The sequence below is a fragment of the Pseudorca crassidens genome, chromosome 10 (genome assembly GCF_039906515.1).
Source record: "Pseudorca crassidens isolate mPseCra1 chromosome 10, mPseCra1.hap1, whole genome shotgun sequence".
Taxonomy (NCBI): Eukaryota; Metazoa; Chordata; class Mammalia; order Artiodactyla; family Delphinidae; genus Pseudorca; species Pseudorca crassidens.
This window is the reverse complement of record NC_090305.1, coordinates 20,704,074-20,729,551: the sequence shown is the minus strand read 5'-3', so window position 1 is coordinate 20,729,551 and position 25,478 is coordinate 20,704,074. Positions and strand designations below refer to the sequence as shown.

Genomic DNA, 25,478 nt, shown 5'->3' with positions numbered 1-25,478 from the left:
GAGACTGGATGAGAAAGAGCACAGATAAGAAGCAGGAAGGAAGGATGCAGGGTAGCTTCATGGGAAGATGTCAGAGTAGCCAAAGTTCACATTTATTAAGCTGTGGGCACCAAATGCTTAAGGAAAGTCTAGCTGGTTTAACAGAACCCTTTTATGGGGGCATCTCATTTATTGAGGACCTATTACTGGTTAGTATATGTATTTCATTTTATTTGCCCAATAACCTCATGAGTAGAGCATTAAACCCTTGTTTTACTAAGGTAGAAACCAGTTCAAGGAGGTTAAATGACTTGTCCAAGGCCACAGAAAACACTAGGAAGTGAAGGTGGGGTTGACCTCATTCCTCCAGTTCCAGGAGCCCTGATCTTTCTTCCACATCATGCTGCCTCCCCTTCAGGAAAAAGTCGTGTTGACTTTTTCAGCTGTCTGCAGACTTCAAAGCAGAAAAAACATGGTGTCATCTTTTGAGATATTCTATCAGCGAGAACTTGAAAATGAAGTTAAAAATTAAGCGGCAAAGCCAAACCCAGGCTCTCTGCTCCGAGAACGTAGGGCTAAACCTAGTGCAGTCTGCCTGCCGTGTGATGCAATATTTATCCTTGTGAAATTGTGGAATTATTTGAAAGAGAAGAAGGGACGAAAATGCCTTCTTTCTTCAAGGTAGCCTATAGTCTAGGGCTTACAATACTGATTTAATGGTGAAGGTAAGTGCATTTCTTCTTTTGGGATCAGAGGATAATTACTAATCAATCAGAGATCCATTAAAGGGAGGGAACAGTTTAAGGGAAAGTCAGAGGAAAACATTGTCAGCAGCCTAAGGATTTCCACCTGGGAATATGGTTTCTGATTTCAAAATGAAGAAGAAACTTTCTAAAAAATGTAATTGACTCAGTCAAGACCCTACAGCAAGGTTTGAGAGGCCACCAGTGTCAATGGACTCTGTGGACAATTGTCACTTCTCCAAGGATTCCGTAAGTATTTACTGTGACACCTTGATGAATCGAACAGGCTTTGGCTGCAGAATAAAATACTGGATCAGAACTAACGAAGTTTGGGATTGGGGACTGTGATTCATGGGCCTCTTCAGATTTCTGTATATAGTTGAAATTGTCTCTCAGGAAAAGGAGAATATGAACAAAGTTGTGGATAAGATTGAAGGCAAGAAAACCTCTACACTTGTGGAGATCACCTGGTTTGTTGCCCTCATTGTACAGCTGAGGAAAGGTGCCCCAAGAGATTATGGTTAGTACCTATCAGTGCTGTGATGGGAAGGCCTAGGGGAAAAGACGCAATGAAGGTGCCCTCTCCCATCCTGCCCAGAGAAAACCCCAATTCCATAGCAGAGATGGACTCATACAGGCCTGGAAGGTATACCTGAGGTTGTTCCTTGGAGGAAAGGTGCCCAAACACTCCTGTGTTATTTCTTGGTGAGCAGAGCTGTGAGTCCCCTGTGGGCAGGGCCCAAGTTGCGCCTTAATTTTGACCTAACCCTGCCTTCTAGGATTACCTACTATTGGTGCTTAGTACTTTTTTTTTTTTTTTTTGCGGTACGCGGGCCTCTCACTGTTGTGGCCTCTCCCGTTGCGGAGCACAGGCTCCAGACACCCAGCCTCAGCGGCCATGGCTCACGGGCCCAGCCACTCCGCGGCATGTGGGATCTTCCTGGACCGGGGCACGAACCCGTGTCCCCTGCATCGGCAGGCGGACTCTCAACCACTGCGCCACCAGGGAAGCCCGCTTAGTACATTTTTCTTTTTCTTTTTTTCATGATTACGTTCACATGAACTAACAGCATAATGTAAATGACCTACTGGAATAACCAATTTTATTCCAGAACTACCAATCTTTCAGAAAGGTAAACAGGTGATAAAAGAGGGCTCAGTTTGACTAGCATGGAAGAAATTGCTTCTTGGCATGTTCTCTGGTGTTGGTAGCAAGGTGCATCCCTTCCTCATCCATCTTCTGGATTCTAGTCCAGAAGAACCCACTTCTAAAAGGAAACATTTAAAACCAATTTAACAATCAATCAAAAGCATTTTTATAGAAAGATATTTCATTTGCTGTAAACCTGTATTTATTAATCTGAGAGGGCCCAAGTGCCAATCTTGTGACTACTTATTATTATTTCTGTTGTTAATATCAATAACATTTTACAATTATGATATTTTACATTGAGAAGGCGTATCTCATACCTTTGTTTTCATTCCCAATAGTCCTGTGAAGTAATATTATCCCCATTTTTCCTATGAAACTGTGACAGCTCTGGGATCTTATAAAATCTGCTCTGCTTTACTCGGACTGTAAATGACAGAGAAGAATTGGTCCTTGGATACCCTTTGACCTGTAGGTTCCTGCTCTTTCAACCACATGTAACATTTACTTTGAGTAAACTAGGGGACTCGGCTAACAGAGGTGATGCAAGACAGGCTCAGTATTAAGGGAAATCTAAGAGCAACAGAAAGACCATTATAACAAAATAGTGAGTTCTAGACTAATAGTAAGAGGATAAAAATTATTTTGCTTATGCATGTCATCTTGTCTATGTCTATATTATTTTTATACCAAATATAACTCTATTTTGTGTCATAAAATTATTTTTAAAGTATAGAATTTTTATTTTACTTAATTTTAATTCATTTTTTCCATGTCTATTTACAGGTTTGTGGTTTTTTTTGCGGTACGCGGGCCTCTCACTGCTGTGCCCTCTCCCGTTGCGGAGCACAGGCTCCGGACGCGCAGGCTCAGCGGCCATGGCTCACGGGCCCAGCCGCTCCGCGGCATGTGGGATCCTCCCGGACCGGGGCACGAACCCGTGTCCCCTGCATCGGCAGGCGGACTCTCAACCACTGCGCCACCAGGGAAGCCCCTATTTACAGCTTTGACACTAGGATTCACTGTTTTTTAGAAATGTCACTCCTGAGTAGGAAGGTCCTTGACAATGTTTGTAATTGGGCTAAAACTCATTCCACTGTCTCTAAGTGATATCAATTATGCCAATTCTCAGATCGCATACTATCATATGCTTCTGTGATTATTTTAGAAAAATAGCTGCCATTACTATGTCACAGAAGGACCCACTTTTCGATTGGTTTGGGATGTCTGCCTGATTTCTGCATTTGTCTCATACACAGGAAACGGGCAATTAACAACTGAAGTTAGCTATTAAGGCAAATTTCAAAGTAGCATTTGAAACGATGAAAGCCAAGGTAGGGATGGCAGCAGATGGAATGGGAACTGAAGGGATGGGTTTGTGATATAATTCCACTAGTCAAAAAAGCAAGAAAGGGCTTCCCTGGTGGCACAGTGGTTGAGAGTCCGCCTGCCGATGCTAGGGGACAGGGGTTCGTGCCCCGGTCCGGGAAGATCCCACATGCCGCGGAGCGGCTGGGCCAGTGAGCCACGGCCACTGAGCCTGCGCGTCCGGAGCCTGTGCTCCGCAACAGGAGAGGCCACAACAGTGAGAGGCCCACATATCGCCAAAAAAAAAAGCAAGAAAGAGTAGTCTTTTTTTTTTTTTAAATATTCAAAGCTCAACCTGAAAGTATTTTCATCATCAAATTTCCTTCTGGAATAAATGATTAAAACTTAATTTAAAATCATAGATAAGCAACAAGGATATACTGTAGAGCAGAGGGAATTATGGCAATTATCTTGTAATAACTTAGAATGGAGTATAATCTGCAAAAATACTGAATCACTATGCTGTACACCTGAAACTAATATAATATTGTAAATCAACTATACTTCAATTTTTTAAAAAAAACCTTAACTCAAAATCATATAAATTCCTATCTGGAATACCTTAAAATGAAACTACCCAATTGTATTTTAAGCTTGTGCTTAAAATATGCCCATAAAGAGGAAATAGCATTAATAGATAGAAAAAAGCAGTAGTCTGGGCATCGGGAGACCTGGTGCTGACTCAGTATACTCTGTGACTCAAAGCAACTTCAAGCATTCTGCACATCAATCTCCTCATCAAAAAAAAAAAAACAGTTGGGTCAGAGAATCTCCAAGTCTCTTTCAGCTCTAGAGCCCAATGTTTGTCAGATTGGTTGGAGAGGTTGGTGGGAAACCTTTCATTGGAGTACAAGTACTTGTAGCTGAGTGTACAGTTGAAAAATTGCCTTCTGCCAAGTCTTGGGATCTTACATAACAAGAGAGATCAAATAGAAAATGGTCCAAACTCCGGGTCAGCTAAGATCTGAGTGTAGAGCCCTGAACTGAACTCCTGATATCATCCAGATGTTAGCAGGACTGGAAAGCCTTCCAAAGCACAGCAAAACTTTTTGACCTACCTCCTAGAGAAATGGAAATAAAAGCAAAAATAAACAAATGGGAATAAATGGAACTTAAAAGCTTTGCACAGCAAAGGAAACCATAAAAAAGACGAAAAGACAACCCTCAGAATGGGAGAAAATATTTGCAAATGAAGCAACTGACAAAGGATTAATCTCCAAAATTTACAAGCAGCTCATGCAGCTCAATATCAAAAAACAAACAACCCAATCCAAAAATGGGCAAAAGACCTAAATAGACATTTCTCCAAAGAAGATATACAGATTGCCAACAAACACATGAAAGAATGCTCAACATCATTAATGATTTCTCACTAATCATTAGAGAAATGCAAATCAAAACTACAATGAGCCACATCTTCTTTATCCATTCATCTGCTGATGGACATTTAGGTTGCTTCCATGTCCTGGATAGCACAGGTAGATCAGCTCAGTGCTTTGTGACCACCTAGAAGGGTGGGACAGGGAGGGTGGGAGGGTGGGAAATGCAAGAGGGAAGAGATATGGGGATATATGTATATGTATAGCTGATTCACTTTGTGATAAAGCAGAAACTAACACACCATTGTAAAGCAATTATACTCCAATAAAGATGTAAAAAATAAATAAATAAAATAAAAACTACAATGAGGTATCACCTCACACCAGTCAGAATGGCTAGCATCAAAAAATCGACAAACAATAAATGCTGGAGAGGGTGTGGAGAAAAGGGAACCCTCTTGCACTGTTGGTGGGAATGTAAATTGATACAGCCACTATGGAGAACAGTATGGACGTTCCTTAAAAAACTAAAAATAGAAATACCATACGACCCAGCAATCCCACTACTGGGCATATACCCTGAGAAAACCATAATTCAAAAAGAGTCATGTACCACAATGTTCATTGCAGCTCTGTTTACAATAGCCAGGACATGGAAGCAACCTAAGTGTCCATCGACAGATGAATGGATAAAGAAGATGTGGTACATATATACAATGGAATATTACTCAGCCATGAAAAGAAACAAAATTGAGTTATTTGTAGTGAGGTGGGTGGACCTAGAGTCTGTCATACAGAGTGAAATAAGTCAGATAAAGAAAAACAAATACCATGTGCTAACACATATATAAGGAATCTAAAAAAGAAAAAATGGTTCTGAAGAATGTAGGGGCAGGACAGGAATAAAGAGGCAGACGTAGAGAATGGACTTGAGGACACGGGGAGGAGGAAGTGTAAGATGGGACGAAGTGAGAGAGTAGCATTGACATATGTACACTACCAAATATAAAATAGATAGCTAGTGGGAAGCAGCCACATAGCACAGGTAGATCAGCTCAGTGCTTTGTGACCACCTAGAAGGGTGGGACAGGGAGGGGGGAGGGTGGGAAATGCAAGAGGGAGGTGATATGGGGATAAATGTATATGTATAGCTGATTCACTTTATTATAAAGCAGAAACTAACACACCATTGTAAAGCAATTATACTCTAGTAAAGATGTTTAAAAAAAAGCACAGCAAAAGCCAACATGTTTCCTGGTGCTGACATTCTCTTGTTGGCAACTGGGCATCTATTTGGGTACATTGTAACAAAAAAAGAAAATTTCAAAACTCAGATGGGGTGACCTTGTTCTCAGAATTCTAGAGCCATTTGGCAAAAAGAAAACTACCCTGACTGGCTTTATGAAGCCTAATTATTGTTCCTTCAAAGACACTGAGTATAAAATAACTACTAATTGTTTAAAAAAATCACTTGATAAATATGGAAAATCATACAGAATTACGTGACCACAGTGTGTTCTGCAACCCAGAAATAGCCATTGCTGGCACTTGTGTGAATCCATTTCTCTCTTCTTGGATGTGTGTGTATCAACACAGGCATAGTGCTTGTTTTGTATACTAGAGTACAGGCATTTCCTTAATATTATTCCATATCTTTGAAAACATTATTTTAATAAAGTCCACTATAAGAATCTATTAAAATTGACTCACCAAACCCTTATGGTTAGGTTAATTTGTCTCCAAAATAATGTTGTAATAATACTGCAAAGAATATTTTTGAACAAAATTCTTCACCTGTTTCTTTCATTATAATCCTCCATCCTCCATTCTTAAGTGTGCAGGTAAGTCTTGTTAAATGTATGTGCAGAAAGAATGCAAAGCGTTGGATGATGCAGTATAAGCATGAGACATGTGTTTGTGAGGTCATGGAGGCTTCAGTTTAGGAATGACTGCAAAACTTATGATATTCTTAGCATGAGGATTGTACCTAAAAGAAATAAATGTATGAATCCCCAAATATTGGGGTACAGGTATCAAATTAGACATGTCCATTTCGAGGTCATGAACTCTTTTTACCTGTCAAGTAGCTGGATTTATTCATAATTATAGTAGAAAGCCCTCATTCGGGTGATTTGAAGAACTTTTTAGCCCAGTAAAGTGTCCAAATTGTGTTAGCAAAGACAAGAATAAACATTTTAAACCATTAAATACTATTAGTATTATATATATGTGTTATGCAATGCCATTCTTCATGTTCAAAGAAGGAACCATGGGACGTTGTTCTGGTTGTACAGAAAGATGTACAGAAACATGGTCAAAATGAAAGAAAGGGCTGCTCTGGAACTTTCCTCCCCACCTCTTGGGCTTAATTTTCCTGTCTTCTGACCTTGCTTCAAGCCATAATATGCCTTACATTTGCATGGTTCTCTGTGGTTTGCAATTTTCTCATTCAGTTCTTGCAGCACCACTCAGAAAGGAGATTTATTTTTATTGAACAGACAAGGAAATGGCCAATTAGAGAATTTAAATGACTAGCTCTACGTCACTTAGCTGGGACTTAGTCAGATTTCTTATAAAAATAGAGTCCTCCGTAAGCATAGCAATAAGGAAGCGTACTGCAAAATGTAAATCATATACCTGTTTTGGGTCAAAACTTTCACTGATGATGAGAGAATGCAACATTAACACGAGAAAATTATTTGTGTGTCTTGTTTTGGATTGTTCTTCTTCCCCATAGATAAAAGCCCGTCGTGGTAAAAGAGATTCAGGGCAGAGGGAATCTCCCCCACAAAGTGTGGTACCATTTCCCAGAGGAGCCAAATGGATGAGAAGCCTTCCACCAGGAAAGGTAAAGCCACATCTCTCTCTCTCTCTCTCTCTCTCTCTTTTTCTTTAAAATTTATTTATTTGGCTGCACTGGGTCTTAGTTGCGGCACTCAAGACCTTTAGTTGTGGCATGCGGACTCTAGTTCCCTGACCAGGGATCGAACCTGGGCCCCCCTGCATCGGGAGCATGGAGTCTTAACCACTGGACCACCAGGGAAGTCCCAAGTCACATCTTGTATTTGCAGGCTACCTTATGGAAGAGTGGAAGTTTTATTTCCACATCCTCGTTCTCCATTCCTTCTCCTTTGTTTTTTGTCAAGCCTCCCTGTTGTGGAGATTCTCCCAGTGTAACATTGGACCAGATCCAGCCCCTCATTCTGTTACCTGCTACTTTTTCCTTAGGGAGCCCCAATGAGGTATCTATGAGAAATTACATCAAATGATCACTGAATCCCAGGACATAAGGAATGGAAGGAGTCCAGAAAAAGTCATTTTAAACAAACCCCTAACCCATATATGAGTTCCTGCTACAATATCTTTGCTATGTAGCTGGTTATTTCCCATGAGCTTTGGAAACCTCCAGTAATAGGGAAATAATTCTTTTGCAGGGAACCAAATCTCATCCCTGAGCCTATTTGGCCATTAAAAATTATTTCTCCCATTATATATATATTTTTATATGTTTATCTGTTTCTTCACAGGTTCTCTCTTTGTTTCTCTTTAGTCCCATTTCTCCAAATGTGCAAAAAAATTTAATCCATCATTCACATGGGAACCCTTTCAGTATAGGCCCATTGTTCCACTTCACAGGGACCTAAAAGAATGTGTTGCTCTTGTAACAGAATGACAGTTCCTGCAGTACCGTATCACCTACAAACAGTAAAAATGGTTCCCCATATTAGTTTTTTTTTAAGCTGAATATATGTGAAGGCAGAGCCTAGTGACATACAACAAAAATACTTCCAAGTGAACATTACACTAAGGAGTTAGTGGTTGCGCTCATTTATACACTATATATCAGGTATTTTAAAAGAGAGCCCTTGGGGGGCTTCCCCGGTGGCACAGTGGTTGAGAATCTGCCTGCTAATGCAGGGGACATGGGTTCGAGCCCTGGTCTGGGAGGATCTCACATGCCGCGGAGCAACTAGGCCCGTGAGCCACAACTACTGAGCTTGCGCGTCTGGAGCCTGTGCTCCACAACAAGAGAGGCCGTGATAGTGAGAGGCCCGCGCACCGTGATGAAGAGTGGCCCCCGCTTGCAGCAACTAGAGAAAGCCCTCACACAGAAAAGAAGGCCCAACACACCAAAAATAAATAAATTAATTAAAAAACTCCTACCCCCAACATCTTCAAAAGAAAAAAAAAGAAATAGCAGAAAATTTCGAATTAGGCATGAGCATGAATTAAAAAAAATAAAAATAAATAAATAAAAGAGAACCTTTGGATGTTAGCTTAATTCAAAGGCAGCTCTCTAAGTGTAAACTTTCAAGCTTTATGGTAGATGAATATGCAAAACAGATGGGACCACAGACTTGAAACTAGGAGGCTCAGGTTCTGTGACTGGCTCTTCCCCATCTTCCTCATGCACTTTATTTTGGAACAATGTGACATAAATGCCTTCATTTAATTTTTCTTATATTTTCATCTGCTTCCCACACCTCTGAAAAAAGGCCGTATTTGTTTTACTTTATGGTAAGATCCCCGATTTATTGTCTTGAAGCCAACTAAAGAATATGACAAAGAAGGGTTGTAGTTACGATTATTTCGGTGAAAAAAGATAGTGGGACTGCATGAAATCATCTGCAGTTTTCTCAGACTTAGCAGTGGGAGAAATGGAAAGAAGGTGATCTCAGTCAGGATACTCACTGCAGACATCTGTGTTATTCTCTAGTTCCTGAATTCTGTTCATTACGCTATGGACTGGCTCTCATCATGCACTTCTCAAACTTTACCGTGATAACCCAGCGTGTGAGTCTGAGCATTGCAATCATTGCCATGGTGAATAGCACTCAGCAGCCTGGTTTATTCAATGCCTCCACAGAAAGACCTCTTGCATTCACCCTCAATCGCTCCAACAGATCCACCAAGGAGTTTAATTCGGGAGTAAGTATAATGGAGAACAAGGCTCTTTGTTGAGAGGGAAAACCCAGTTTGAAAGGAAGAATTGTATCTTGATTCTGTGGCATATAGAAGCATGAATTTTCAGTGGCAAACTAAAAAGGACTGGAAGTATTTTTCTTTGAGATATTGCTTACCTCTGTGATTAAAATAGTCTCACTGAGATTATTATGATTACAAGGTTGGGGTAGGGACTATAGGAAAAAACTGTGAACACTTCTAGAAAGGAATAGATTACTGGGTATCTTCAATGAAAAACTAGGCACTAGGATGTATCTAAGCACATCCTTCTGCCTGATTTTAAGCAGGTCTCTGTACTTTTCATAGTCTTTGAGCCATTTTACAACTCAGTAAGTTCTATATAATAAATAGTAATGCAAATGATTCTTGCCCATAGCTCTGCAAATGAATTTTGTTCTGAGAAAAATCAATTGCTACTCTCCTCCACTTGCCTCTCAGTTAGATAAGCCAGTTTTGCTATATATTTATATATTTAAAATCTATTTATATATTTTAAATATAAATCTATTTCAGCATTACTTCCCCTTTGGACCAGTTGTAACATCTTACCAATTCCCCCATTAATCAATGAGTTAAATAAAATCTTTATTACATGTTCATTTTTTATTTGTATAAGACTCATGGTTATAACCCATTTAAATTTTTTCTTTAAACTAACATTTATCTTACATTTCTAAAGTCATCCTCATATTTTATGATTTTGTTACCTCGGAGCCAGCTTATTTACAATGACCTCTCTGTCTCCAGTCTTTCTTCCATCATTCATTCTACACATTCACACACCTGTGCTCAAGAATCCAGAATACCTTCAAGTCGCAAACTCCTCTCTTGAGATGCTGTACTTCTCCAGAACCTGCGCCCACTTCTCAGCACACTCATGTCTGCTATCAATGACCCAGGGAGAGTCTTTGCTCTGAGCAAGTGAGAGTCCCGGTTAGTTTCACTGGGTATCACTCCAAATACTGCAAGTCCACTTTTGCTGTTTTTCTTCAATAAGAATGAGTTTTCCTATTTCTCTTTACACAAATCATAGGCATTCTTCAAAGAATGGTTCAAGTACTTCTTCCTTCCTGGGACCTTCCCAAATTGTTCTTCCCTCTTCTTAAAGTCCCTATTTTACTGCCGTTCATCCTCAAACTTGAATTCTGACATGAGTCATATATCTTGTATTATTTATAGTTATTTTAAGTGGACAAAATATTTCATATTTTATATTTTTTGGCTCTTTACTTCAATGTATACCATGATGCCATGTATCTAGTGGTCTACCAAAATTATTTATTGGGTCACATCAGAAGAAAATGTGATCTTATTAATGTGTAATATGTGTTTTAGGAAGTCACCTCTGCCAGGGCAGACCATGATTCCTAAACTTGATTTTAGGGACTAATTTTGATAAGCATTCAGTAAAGATGTGTTTTCCTTATTTTTTAAAATGAGAGTCAACATGTCACCTGAATTATTTACTAGAACCAAGATAGTTAAAAGAAGCTCTTTCACTATATTTCATTTATATCTTCCTATCAACTACCTATGTAATCATTTCTTTATCTCTTTTCTTCTTCACTTCTCTATTTTTTTTCCTTTTCTTCTTCATTTCTCTATTTTTTTCTCTCTCTGAGAGGAGCAAATTAGAGATATAATTGGTTGTTTGGAAAAGGTGGAATATTTGTTTGGTAAAAAATGGAGGAAAGACAAAATTGATATTTTATAGGAGGGTCAAAACCCCAAGAAGCTCTGGCTATAAATTAGAATTTTTATAAAAGAAATTCTTAGCAAAGAATTTTCCTTTTTTTCCCCCCAGGCCTCTGTATATGAATGGAGCCCAGAGACTCAGGGTATCATCTTTAGCTCCATCAGCTATGGGATAATACTGACTCTGATCCCAAGTGGCTATTTAGCAGGGATATTTGGAGCAAAGCAGATGCTTGGTGCTGGTTTGCTGATCTCCTCCCTTCTCACCCTCTTTACACCACTGGCTGCTGACTTTGGAGTGATTCTGGTTATTGTGATTCGGACAGTCCAGGGCATGGCCCAGGTAGCCGGTTACTTTCTCATTCTGTGTGGGATATGGATTCCTGAATTCTACTAGAGATCAAGAGTCTTAATGATTTTCATTTCAGGGAATGGCATGGACAGGTCAGTTTACAATTTGGGCAAAATGGGCTCCCCCACTTGAACGAAGCAAGCTCACCAGCATTGCGGGATCAGGTAAGGAAATGCATATAGATCACAACTTTGTAATCTGCTTCACCCTATTACACCTTTCCTTCTATGCATAGGATGGTTTGGGGGACAGGGAGAAAAGTGCTGTAAAAATATTCAACAATGTAAGACAGTTACATAACAAATAAGACAGATACATCTGTGCTGTGAAGCCACTAAGACTCAGAAGCAGAAAAGACCATTGTGAGCACTGTGAGGGCAGTCAGAAAAGCATTGTAGGGAAAACTTTAGAACTTTAAGAATTTGCAAAAATAGAAAAAAAAAACAAGTAAACTGTATAAACACCATTTTAGCAAAGACATGCAAATGAGAATTAAGACTATCAGTGGTAAGGAGATAAATCAGTCTGGAAAGTAGAGTTTCAAGAGCCCACATTATTCTGAGTTCTTTACTCTTCTGAGCTAATATTCACAATATGCCTTTGAAGATAATTTTTAACTCTCATTTTCTTTTCTTTTGAATTTTATTTTATTTATTTTTTTATACAGCAAGTTCTTGTTAGTCATCCATTTTATACACATCAGTGTATACATGTCAATCCCAATCTCCCAATTCATTAGACCACCACCCCCCACCCCCCGCTGCTTTCCCCCCTTGGTGTCCATATGTTTGTTCTCTACGTCTGTGTCTCTATTTCTGCCCTGCAAACCAGTTCATCTGCACCATTTTTCTAGGTTCCACATATATGCATTTATATACAATATTTGTTTTTCTCTTTCTGACTTACTTCACTCTGTATGACAGTCTCTAGATTCATCCACGTCTCTAACAAATGACTCAATTTCATTCCTTTATTGGCTGAGTAATATTCCATTGTATGTATGTACCACATCTTCTTTATCCATTCTTCTGTCTATGGGCATTTAGGTTGCTTCCATGACCTGGCTACTGTAAACGGCGCAGCACTGAACATTGGAGTGCATGTGTCTTTTTGAATTATGGTTTTCTCAGGGTATATGCCCAGTACTGGGATTGCTGGGTCGTATGGTAGTTCTATGTTTAGTTTTTTTAAGGAACCTCCATACTGTTCTCCATATTGGCTGTATCAATTTACATTCCCACCAACAGTGCAAGAGGGTTCCCTTTTCTCCACACCCTCTCCAGTATTTGTTGTTTGTAGATTTTCTGATGATGCCCATTCTAACTGGTGTGATGTGATACCTCATTGTAGTTTTGATTTACATTTCTCTAGTAATTAGTGATGTTGAGCAGCTTTTCATGTGCTTCTTGGCCATCTGTATGTCCTCTTTGAAGAAATGTCTATTTAGGCCTTCTGCCCATTTTCTGATTGGGTTGTTTGTTTTTTTAATATTGAGCTGAGTGAACTGTTTATATATTTTGGAGATTAAGCCTTTGTCCATTGATTCATTTGCAAATATTTTTTCCCTTTCTGAGGGTTGTCATTTCATCTTGTTTGTAGTTTCCTTGGCGTTGCCAAAGGTTTTAAGTTTCATTAGGTCCCATTTGTTTATTTTTGTTTTTATTTCCATTACTCTAGGAGGTGGATCAAAAAAGATCTTGCTGTGATTTATGTCAAAGAGTGTTCTTCCGATGTTTTCCTCTATGAGTTTTATAGTGTCTGGTCTTATATTTAGGTCTCTAACCCATTTTGAGTTTATTTTTGTGTATGGCGTTAGGGAGTGTTCTAATTTCATTCTTTTACATGTAGCTGTCCAGTTTTCCCAGCACCACTTATTGAAGAGACTATCTTTTCTCCATTGTATATCCTTGCCTCCTTTGTCATAGATTAGTTGACCATAGATGCATGGGTTTATCTCTAGGCTTTCTATCCTGTTCCATTGATCTGTATTTCTGTTTTTGTGCCAGTACCATATTGTCTTGATTTTTGTAGCTTTGTAGTATAGTCTGAAGTCAGGGAATCTGATTCCTCCTGTTCCATTTTTTTCCCTCAAGGCTGCTTTGACTATTTGGGGTCTTTTGTGTCTCCATACAAATTTTAAGATTTTTTTGTTCCAGTTCTGTAAAAAATGCCATTGGTAATTTGATAGGGATTGCATTGAATCTGTAGATTGCTTTGGGTAGTATAGTCATTTTCACAGTATTGATTCTTCCAATCCAAGAACATGGAATATCTCTCCATTTGTTGGTATCATCTTTAATTTCTTTCATCAGTGTCTTATAGTTTTCTGCATACAGGTCTTTTGTCTCCCTAGGTAGGTTTATTCCTAGGTATTTTATTCTTTTCATTGCAATGGTAAATGGGAGTGTTTCCTTAATTTCTCTTTCAGATTTTTCATCATTAGTGTATAGGAATGCAAGAGATTTCAGTGCATTAATTTTGTATCCTGCAACTTTACCAAATTCATTGATTAGCTCTAGTAGTTTTCTGGTGGCATCTTTAGGATTCTCTATGTATAGTATCATGGCATCTGCAAACAGTGTCAGTTTTACTTCTTCTTTTCCAAATTGTATTCCTTTTATTTCTTTTTCTTCTCTGATTGCCGTGGCTAGGACTTCCAAAACTATGTTGAATAATAGTGGCGAGAATGGACACCTTGTCTTGTTCCTGATCTTAGAGGAAATGCTTTCAGTTTTTCACCATTGAGAATGATGTTTGCTGTGGGTTTGTCATACATGGCCTTTATTATGTAGAGGTAGACTCCCTCTATGCCCATTTTCTGTAGAGTTTTTATCATAAATGGGTGTTGAATTTTGTCAAAAGCTTTTTCTGCATCTATTGAGAAGATCATATGGTTTTTCTTCTCCAGTTTGTTAATATGGGGTATCACATTGATTGATTTGCATATACTGAAAAATCCTTGCATCCCTGGGATAAATCCCACTTGATCATGGTGTATGATCCTTTTAATGTGTTGTTGGATTCTGTTTGGTAGTATTTTGTTGAGGATTTTTGCATCTATATTCATCAGTGATATTGGTCTGTAATTTTCTTTTTTTGTGACATCTTTGTCTGGTTTTGGTATCAGGGTGATGGTGGCCTCATAGAAGGAGTTTGGGAGTGTTCCTTCCTCCGAAATTTTTTGGAAGAGTTTGAGAAGGATGCGTGTCAGCTCTTCTCTAAATGTTTGATAGAATTCACCTGTGAAGCCATCTGGTCCTGGACTTTTGTGTGTTAGAAGATTTTTAATGACAGTTTCAGTTTCATTACTTGTGATTGATCTGTTCATATTTTCTATTTCTTCCTGGTTCAGTCTTGGAAGGTTATACCTTTCTAAGAATTTGTCCATTTTTTCCAGGTTGTCCATTTTGTTGGCATAGAGTTGCTTGTAGTAGTCTCTTAGGATGCTTTGTATTTCTGTGGTGTCTGTTGTAACTTCTCCTTTTTCATTTCTAATTTTATTGATTTGAGTCCTCTCCCTCTTTTTCTTGAGTCTGGCTAAAGGTTTATCATTTTTGTTTATCTTCTCAAAGAACCAGCTTTTAGTTTTATTGATCTTTACTATTATTTTCTTCTTTTCTATTTCATTTATTTCTGCTCTGATCTTTATGATTTCTTTCCTTCTGCTAACTTTGAGTTTTGTTTGTTCTTCTTTTTCTAGTTCCTTTAGGTGTAAGGTTAGATTGTTTATTTGAGATTTTTCTCATTTGTTGAGGTAGGATTGTACAGCTGTAAACTTCCCTCTTAGAACTGCTTTTGCTGCATCCCATAGGTTTTGGATCATCGTGTTTTCATTGTTATTTGTCTCTAGGTATTTTTTGATTTCCTCTTTGATTTCTTCAGTGATCTCTTGGTTATTTAGTAACGTATTGTTTAGCCTCCATGTGGTTGTGCTTTTTACGTTTTTTTCCCCTGTAATTGATTTCTAATCTCATAGCATTGTGGTCAGAAAAGATGCTTGATATGATTTCAATTTTCTTAAATTTACTGAGGATTGATTTGTGACCCAAGATGTGATCTGTCCTGAAGAAGGTTCTGTGCACACTTGAGAAGGAAGTGTAATCTGCTGTTTTTGGATGAAATGTCCTATAAATATCAATTAAATCTATCTGGTCTATTGTGTCATTTAAAGCTTCTGTTTCCTTATTATTTTTCTGTCTGGATGATCTGTCCATTGGTGTAAGTGAGGTGTTAAAGTCCCCCACTATTATTGTGTTACTGTCAATTTCCTCTTTTAGAGCTGTTAGCAGTTGCCTTATGTATTGAGGTGCTCCTATGTTGGGTGTATATATATTTATAATTGTTATATTTTCTTCTTAGATTGATCCCTTGATCATTATGTAGTGTCCTTGCTCATCTCTTGTAACATTCTTTATTTTAAAGTCAATTTTATCTGATATGAGTATTGCTACTCCAGCTTTCTTGTGATTTCCATTTGCATGGAATATCTTTTTCCATCCCCTCACTTTCAGTCTGAATGTGTCCCTAGGTCTGAATGGGTCTCTTGTAGACATTTATATATGGGTCTTGTTTTTGTATCCATTCAGCGAGCCTGTGTCTTTTGGGTGGAACATTTAATCCATTCATGTTTAAGGTAATTATTGATATGTATTTTCCTATGACTATTTTCTTAATTGTTTTGGGTTTGTTTTTGTAGGTCCTTTTCTTATCTTGTGTTTCCCACTTAGAGAATTTCCTTTAGCACTTGTTGTAGAGCTGGTTTGGTGGTGCTAAATTCTCTTAGCTTTTGCTTGTCTGTAAAGCTTTTGATTTCTCCATCGAATCTGAATGAGATCCTTGCTGGGTAGAGCAATCTTGGTTGTAGGTTCTTCCTTTTCATCACTTTAAGTATATAATGCCACTCTCTTCTGGCTTGTAAAGTTTCTGCTGAGAAATCAGCTGTTAACCTTATGGGAGTTCCCTTGTATGTTTTTGTCATTTTTCCCTTGCTGCTTTCAATAATTTTTCTTTGTCTTTAATTTTTGCCAATTTGGTTACTATGTGTCTCGGCATGTTTCTCCTTGGGTTTATTCTGTATGGGACTCTCTGCACTTCCTGGAATTGGGTGGCTATTTCCTTTCCCATGTTAGGGACGTTTTCAACCATAATCTCTTCAAGTATTTTCTCGGGTCCTTTCTCTCTCTCTTCTCCTTCTGGGACCCCTATAATGTGAATGTTGTTGCGTTTAATGTTGTCCCAGAGGTCTCTTAGGCTTTCTTCATTTCTTTTCATTCTTTCTTCTTTATTCTGTTCTGCAGCAGTGAATTCAACCATTCTGTCTTCCAGGTCACTTATCCATTCTTCTGCCTCAGTTATTCTGCTATTGATTCCTTCTAGTGTATTTTTCATTTCAGTTATTGTATTGTTCATCTCTGTTTGTTTGTTCTTTAATTCTCCTTGATCTTTGTTAAACATTTCTTGCATCTTCTCGATCTTTGCCTCCATTCTTTTTCCGAGATCCTGGATTATCTTCACTATCATTATTCTGAATTCTTTTTCTGGAAGGTTGTCTATCTCCACTTCATTTAGTTGTGTTTCTGGAGTTTTATCTCGTTCTTTCATCTGGTACATAGCCCTCTGCCTTTTCATCTTCTCTATCTTTCTGTGAATGAGGTTTTTGTTCCACAGGCTACAGGATTGTAGTTCTTCTTGCTTCTGTTGTCTGCCCTCTGGTGGATGAAGCTATCTAAGAGGCTTGTGCAAGTTTCCTGATGGGAGGGACTGGTGGTGGGTAGAGCTGGCTGTTGCTTTGGTGGGCAGAGCTCAGTAAAACTTTAATCCACTTGTCTGCTGATTGGCGGGACTGGGTTCCCTCCCTGTTGGCTGTTTGGCCTGAGGTGACCCAACACTGGAGCCTACTGGGCCTCTGGTGAGGCTAATGGCAGACTCTGGTAGGGCTCATGCCAAGGAGTACTTCCCAGAACTTCTCCTGCCAGTGTCCTTGTACTCATGGTGACACACAGTCACCCCCCGCCTCTACAGGAGACCCTCCAACACTAGCAGGTATGTCTGCTTCAGTCTCCTATGGGTCACTGCTCCTTCTCCTAGGTCCCGATGTGCACACTACTTTGTGTGTGCCGTCCAAGAGTGGAGTCGCTGTTTCCCCCAGTCCTGTCGAAGTCCTGCAATCAAATCCTGCTAGGCTTCAAAGTCTGATTCTCTAGGAATTCCTCCTTCCATTGCCGGACCCCCAGATTGGGAAGCCTGACGTGGCGCTCAGAACTTTCACTCCAGCGGGTGGACTTCTGTGGTATAGGTGTTCTCCGGTTTGTGAGTCACCCACCCAGCAGTTATGGGATTTGATTTTATTGTGATTGCGCCCCTCCTACCGTCTCATTGTGGCTTCTCCTTTGTCTTTGGATGTGGGGTATATTTTTTGGTGAGTTCCAGTGTCTTCCTGTCAATGATTGTTCAGCTGTTAGTCATGATTCTGGTGTTCTTGTAAGAGGGAATGAGAGCACGTCCTTCTACTCTGCCATCTTGAACCAATCTTAACTCTCATTTTACAAAGGAGGGAATCAAAGTATACAGAGATTAAGTAAATTTCCCAGAGACAAATAAATACCTGGCAGTAGAACTGATATTTGAGACCCGGCAATTTGGTCCCAGAATGTACACTCTCAATCACCATTCTACCCTCCCCCACCAGAGCTTGTGATCATAAGGACTTGATAACTACATCATTGCTATTTGCCCCAACTGGTAGCACTGAGAATGTGTACTTGAAGAACAGAACTGAGGGTCATCAAGCCTCTCACTCCCCAGTCCAATGCGTGGCTGCACCCTGCAGATTTTTACTCCAAAGCCACCGTCCTGTGTGGCTCCTTCCATTGCAGTTGTCAGCATCTCTTCTATCTACAAATGCTCAGTTGGTCTTCTCTCTCCTCTAGCTTTGTTTCCTTCAAACTTCTCATCAAAGCCAGGTTATCTCCCTAAAGCACAGACAGGGCATTTTTGCTAACCTGCTTGGGAATCTTCAGTGTGTGCCTTCATGATTACAGAAGACTGACCTCCTTATTGCATGGATATAAAGATGCTCTACCATTTGGTCCCAACCTGCCTTTGCGCTCAACATCCCTCTGTAAGCAATGCTCAGATTGTAGCATGTATAGTCTGCACTTAACTTCTCTCTGGCTCTATTTCTACTGGCTCATTTTCCTGGAAGGTCTTTTGCTCCCAGCTTCTTTTACCAAAATTCCATCCATCCTACTCTTAGCTCATGTAAACAGTTTGTGAATCCTATCATCAGTTTTAATTTTCTCATGTATACTTTCAAAGAAAATTGTAGTTTTATTATCATATTTATATTCCACATTCTTTTTTTTCAAATTGCATATATTGGGACCCATTGAAGGGGTCATAAAATCAATTAAGTAGGTCAAAACCAGTATTTTTAAAATGAAAGTGAATAGAATAGAATGGAAATTTTGGGAGTGAATTGCACACAGTAAGACTAAGTATTGATTCATGAAACTCTTGTTTGAAGTGTGTGTGTGTGTGTGTGTGTGTGTGTATTTGTGTATATGTTGTGTTGCCATGAAAGATACATTTCTTATTATGGGTCTCTGAAAAATATGTTCAGACTCCAAGGTCTACAATTTATTACACTTATAATAGTGAATTTTGTTCACGTTTTTCTCTGCAACTGGGCTGAAATCCCCTTGAGGTCAAGGACTTTATCTTATTAGTTTTTGTAAGAGTTTCCTTTTCTGTTGCCAATCTCATATTGCCCCAGCCAGAATGTAACTCTAATTATAAGGAAATACTGGTGGGCTATGTTTGCAGAGAGTTTCTATGACAAACAAAGGGATTTGTATTTGGTCACATTGGAGTTAAGGAGCCGTTGAAGTGTCAGGTGGCATATTGTTATTATTGATTATTTCTAATTACTTCTCATGACTTTATTGGGGGAGATCTGTGAGCTAGAAGAAAGACTCTCATCACCCAGTAATTCTAAGTCTGCCACCTCTTTGTTGGGACAACATCCAGGGAAGTCACTCAGTCTCAACCTTTGCTATTTTCCTCAGTGTTTTTTATCCCTCTTCTCTTCAGGGGCAGCATTTGGGTCCTTCATCATCCTCTGCGTGGGGGGACTAATCTCACAGACATTGGGCTGGCCTTTTATCTTCTACATCTTTGGTGAGTCACTTTCTCTTAACTCCTAACACCTCCACTTCCCAGGCATTTGTTTTTAGGCTTACATTACCTATCGCCCACATTCTTCCCATTTGAGAGAAAATGTCCATTGTTAAATGGGAGATGACGAAGAATGTTGAGGATTGGTAGATTTCTTAGTCTAGTCTAAGAGATGACCATGTGCATGGTGCTGACTTCTGAGAAATCAGGAGTGTAGCCTTACACACCCACCCCAGGCATCTTCTGTAGAATCTCTGCCACCACGTCTGAAACACCAGGTCTAGTTGCTCTATGTGGTTAATATGTCAGAGCTGGTGAAGCACATTTTCAATATGTCTTCATATTTTATTATAATTATTATTTCTGCCAAGATGCCCTTAACCTATTTTCTACCAGGTGAATCATGCAAAGCTCAAATTAAATGTACACCTCCCTATGGGGACTACCAAGACTTATCCCATCAGATTAAGTCTTTCTGTCCTCTGTGATGCTTACTGATAATTTCTTTTCTAGGCTGTGTTGGCATGTAATTATTTATTTCCCCTTCTCCCTCTCCACTAGATTATGAAATGACTGAGGCAAGAAATTCATTCCATATTTTTTTTATCACTTTGGTACTATCATAGTGCCTGACTTATAGCTTTATAAATAAAAGAATGGATAAATCCAGTAATTAGAGGAAATTTAAAGAACATTAGTCCACAGAGTCTTTTAACATAGAACCTCTTCAGGTGACAAATCTCAGCAATGAGACAAGTTTCTATTCTCAATATGGTTCCAGCTAGGATGGCTTTCTCATTAATGATGCTAATCCCAGGTCATTTTTGTCCACACATGTTGATCAGGTACTGTCAAGAAATATTTTTCTGGAAATCCATAATGGATGTATTGTTTGAATACAAATAACACTGTCTTTTGCAAATGTGTTGGAAAATTTTCCTTGCCACACTCATTTTATGGCAGGTTGTTTTGTATATGGATGAATACTTTTCTCTTCAATCCTGACTATTCAGATCTTCTAAAATAAGACAGTAATGTGTGTATTAAGAAGTTGTTGCTAATGACACACCACGATATATCCACTGGAGTCTGAAGAGTAACTAATCAGCTATACAGTGGTATGTTCATGCTTCTGCTCTGTTGAGAGGGCTCTGACATTGACAAATGGCACTCTACGTTTAGTCAAAAGGAGATTTGTAGATGAGTTGAGATGAAGAAGTGGGAAACTTTAGGTCATGATGGTGGAACAACCATGAATTGATATGTGTGTCTTGGGGTGATGTGTGCTACTTCAGAGGAAACTCCCTTCCCCTAGCACACAAATCTACCTGAAAACTAATTGGATCCCAGCTTCCCAGGTAGCATTGGCTGTGTCTGCTGTCTCCTGTGGTTCATGGTGATTTATGATGACCCCATGCATCACCCATGCATAAGCGTCAGGGAAAAGGACCACATCGTGTCTTCACTGGCTCAACAGGTACAGTGCAGCCCTTCTACCTGTGGGCCATGCAGAGATCTCCAGGGTAGGGTGTGGGGTTCTCAGGAGAGGCATCCTCTGTCCTGTTCTAATACCCATACTGATTAGATATTTCCTTTCAGTCCAGTTCTCCTAGACGATCTGTCCCCATAAAGGCTATGGTCAGATGCCTGCCACTTTGGGCCATTTTCACGGGTTTTTTCAGCCATTTCTGGTTATGCACCATAATCATAACTTATCTACCAACGTACATCAGTTCTGTGCTCCATGTCAACATCAGAGATGTGAGTATGCTTCCTGTACTTCTATGAACATGATAATGGCAATAAGAAGAAACAGTTCTGTGCTGCCTACTACATTCTGACTTTACACATAACCACTCATTTAACCCTCACAATGATTGAGAGACATTGTAATGATTTCCATTGCACAGGTGTAGAAATGGGGACACAGAGGGGAGATGACTTGCCCTGGATTACACAATTACTGAGTGGTAGAGCTGCTGCAGTATCTGTGTTCTTAACCACTATGCAATGCTGCCATACTAGCTGATGCTTCAATTTCCCTTAGAAATGAGTAATGCTTTTCTCTGGAGACCAGTGTAATGCAAGTTCTGGCTCTCTTACCTGAGAAAGTGTTCTCCTCATGTGGAAAAGGATGCTAATTTCCTTAAAGCAACTCCAAGTGTCAGGAGGGTGGGCTAATGGTTGCTCTGTGTAACTGATAAGTTCTGGTACCATATGCGCCTCTGTAACTACTTACTGTATACATTTCCTCCCTTCAGAGTGGTGTTCTGTCCTCCCTGCCTTTTATTGCTGCCTCAAGTTGTACGATTCTAGGAGGTCAGTTGGCAGATTTCCTGCTGTCCAGGAATCTTCTCAGATTAATCACCGTCCGAAAACTCTTTTCATCCCTAGGTAAGGATGCGGGGACTCGGTTAACCAATCCCTTTATCCACACATGGTCAGAGAAGTTTCCTGATGGTGTGTCCCCATTGCCCAGGGCTCCTCCTTCCATCACTGTGTGCTGTCGCCCTGCCTTTTGTGGCTTCCAGTTACACAACAACTATTATTTTGCTGATACTTATTCCTGGGACCAGCAACCTGTGTGATTCAGGATTCATCATCAACACCTTAGATGTCGCTCCCCGGTAAGATTTGACCTGTTTGTTCCCCTCCCCCAGGCCCTTCCGGAGGCTTAGGCCTCAGTCTTCTTGCAACTGCTTCCTGTTGTTGACATGCACAAAATGATGGCAGAGTAATAAAAAATAACTAGAAATGTCAGTATGTGGCCATGACCTAAGGTGTTTTTAGAAAAACAGTGCCAATCTTGGCCAGTAACAAGTAAATGAAACTTCCTTAGCTTCTCCACTAGAGATTAGACTGTGTGTTCTGGGAAAGGACCCACACACGTGTTTTGGAAAAGCTTCCAGAGTGTTGATGATATTAGCTACCACATATGTATACACCTGTCCTGAGCCAGATCCTATTCAAAGGACTTCTCATGTATCAACACATCTGGTCTGCATAACTACATGTCCTATTGTTATTCTTACTGGGAGATGATTGAGGCACAAGAAGTTTAAGTGACATGCCTGAGGTCACACAAAGGCAGAGCCAGGATTTGGACCCAGGCCGTCTGTCCAGTGTATGTTTGTCCAGTGTATGTTGTCTCATCCACTGCGCAAACTGCCTGCCATGCTGAGATGCTGGGGTGGGAACCTGAGCTCCTGAGAGACAGAATTGTTTCCTAGTTGTTGAGTCGGTGGATAGGTGATTTCAGGTTTGGCAAACAGACATTGCCCTAACTATTTTGAAGTGAACAGAAAAAACCTGCGTTAGGCTAAATGACTTTGCTATTAAAGCTGAACTGCATTAAAATTGAGTTGCTGAAGAGTGATAGGCAGCTTTCTATATAAAATCATCTCCCCGCAGGTATGCAAGTTTCCTCATGGGAATCTCAAGGGGATTTGGGCTCATCGCAGGAATCATCTCTTCCACTGCCACCGGATTCCTTATCAGTCAGGTTGGGCCAGTTTATTGAACATCTGCAAGTGGCAGGTATTGTTTTAGGCACTGGGGATTCACAACAGGGCCTCTGTTCGCGAGGATTGTATGGTCTGATGGGGAAAATAAGCCCGGATGCCAGCACAATTACTCTATTCTTAGGGGACTCTAATCAGAGTCTGGTAGTTCACATTTCCCAGGGAAAGAGAAGTAAAAGCTGAATTTCTAAAAATGAATAGGTATTAGATTAATGAAAATGAGCAGTTCAGGCAGAGAAAATAGCACATATGACTTCCTAGAGGAACAAAAGTATGAAACAGCTCTTAGTTATGACCAGAGTGAATGATACATGTCAAGGATAAGAGATGAAGACACAGGATCAGAAGGGGAAGGTTATGAACAGTCTGTTCAGATTAATTCCAATTTCTAAAAAAAAAATCACAAAATGGAAACCCAAAGGGTCCCAAAGCCAGCTTGAAGGGAGGTTAAATTTTGGGTGGAAAGAGAAAGGCTGTGACACAAAGCACGGAGCATAGCCCGTGAGGCTTGCTCAGTACCAAGTGTGGTCTGGTAGGGAGGATGGAAAGGCAGAACCAGGCTGGGATGGCAGGATGACATGAGCCAACTTACAGAAAAAGATTTGTTTTGTTTTCAATACATCTCTAGGTGATCTATTTTCAGGTTGATTTTGACCAAATTGCTAGGAATCCACTTTGACTATAATGCCAGAAATGAACTGTGACTTACAAGGGCTGGATGAGGGAAATCATACAGTCAGACCAAATGTAACTCACATCATATTGAGATGTCCATCCAGGGGGTTGGTGTGATGGATGTCAAGAGTCAAAAACAAAACAAATCAGAGAGAGCACAAGAGTGAAAATCTTAAAGCTGTTGTTTTAAGCATAATTTAAAATGAGTAATAATGATATTTTCAAGAATGTTGAGATCCAAATTTCTAGAAAAACATTAGTGTAGGTTAATTTACTTGGGTTTAAAGAAAAGCTCATCCAAGCCAGAACCCAGTGTTCATTTTAGCATCCTCTTGTTTCCATCAGTTTCATAAAACCTTCTTTGAGAATTCAAGGTGCTCAGTGGTTATTGCATATTGTTCCCTAGATTCTTTGTGATCAGTGTTGCAATATACAAAATGGAGGATTTCTAGAACTAGTGGAGAAGGAACTGTGAGGCTGAATTCTGTGTATTTTTTTTTTTTTCCTCCAGGATTCTGTGTCTGGATGGAGGAATGTCTTTTTCCTTGCTGCTGCTGTCAACATGTTTGGCCTGGTTTTTTACCTCACATTTGGACAAGCAGAAATCCAGCACTGGGCCAAAGAGAGGACTCTTAGCCGTCTCTGAGGATATAGTTGCAGACTTAAATGTAGTACTGACCATTAACTTTTTCAACATTTTTTACTTATCATCATTCTTTTTTCATATTCTTGGCCATAGGCTCAGCAGTTCTCAATTTCGGTTACATGTTAGATTTCCCTGGGGAGTTTCTAAAACATACAGATGAATGGGCTCTACTCAAGAGATTCTGAATGAATTGGTCTGGGATAAAGCCCAGATATCACTAATTTTTAGACACTCCCCAGGATTTCTAACATGCAGCCAGGGTTGACAAACTGCTAGACAAACTTGAAACATCAATTCCTGTTGCCTTTGAATTTTCCTTTTTGTAAGAAACTAGATAAAAAGCTGTGTGAAAGTAATCACTGATAAGTACCTTCACGAGGGCGATTATAGACACAGAGAAGATCTACTAGAACCAGAGTTGTATGTTCTATTTTAAGGCTGTAATCCACAGCATTAACATTTTTATACATTGAGAAACATGGATGTTTATTTATGTGGTTACATTCTATTAAAATTCACATGCTAAAATTAAATGGGCCATTTAAAAATTATTTACATTAGGATTATTTCCATCAGGCAAGATAGATATTTATTTATACTAGCTGATTTCCAGGAGATTAACAACCAGGAAATGACAAGGAGAAGATTAAATTAGGCTAATTGAAAATCATGGGAGAGAGAAGATAGAATTGCAAAGCTTACAATGTAAAAAGAATGGATGTGAAGGGAAGCAATATGGGCAGTTCTAGAAGAGACATTGAGATAGTTTGGTCCGTAGAATGAAAATTAGAGGAAGATGACAGAGGCATTTTCAAATGAAATGAAGACTTAAATGGAGAAGAATACTGAAGGTATAACAAGATGGAAGAAATCATGGAACAATATCACAC

General features: G+C 39.5%; 1 protein-coding gene and 1 non-coding gene across 2 annotated transcripts; one reads left to right on the top strand and one right to left on the bottom strand.

Moving 5' to 3' along the window:
• The first annotated feature begins 7,293 nt into the window (after positions 1-7,293).
• On the top strand, positions 7,294-24,718 carry SLC17A2 (solute carrier family 17 member 2). The gene is made up of 11 exons (XM_067752181.1): positions 7,294-7,407; positions 9,277-9,488; positions 11,329-11,562; positions 11,648-11,735; positions 19,663-19,749; positions 21,105-21,223; positions 21,346-21,507; positions 22,008-22,140; positions 22,226-22,373; positions 23,158-23,248; positions 24,454-24,718. The coding sequence occupies exons 1-11, from the start codon at positions 7,380-7,382 to the stop codon at positions 24,586-24,588; spliced, it is 1,437 nt and encodes a 478-aa protein (XP_067608282.1). The 5' UTR covers positions 7,294-7,379; the 3' UTR covers positions 24,589-24,718.
• On the bottom strand, positions 7,529-7,602 carry TRNAR-CCG (transfer RNA arginine (anticodon CCG)). The gene has a single exon. It is a non-coding gene; the product is annotated as a tRNA-Arg (tRNA).
• Positions 24,719-25,478: the final 760 nt, after the last annotated feature.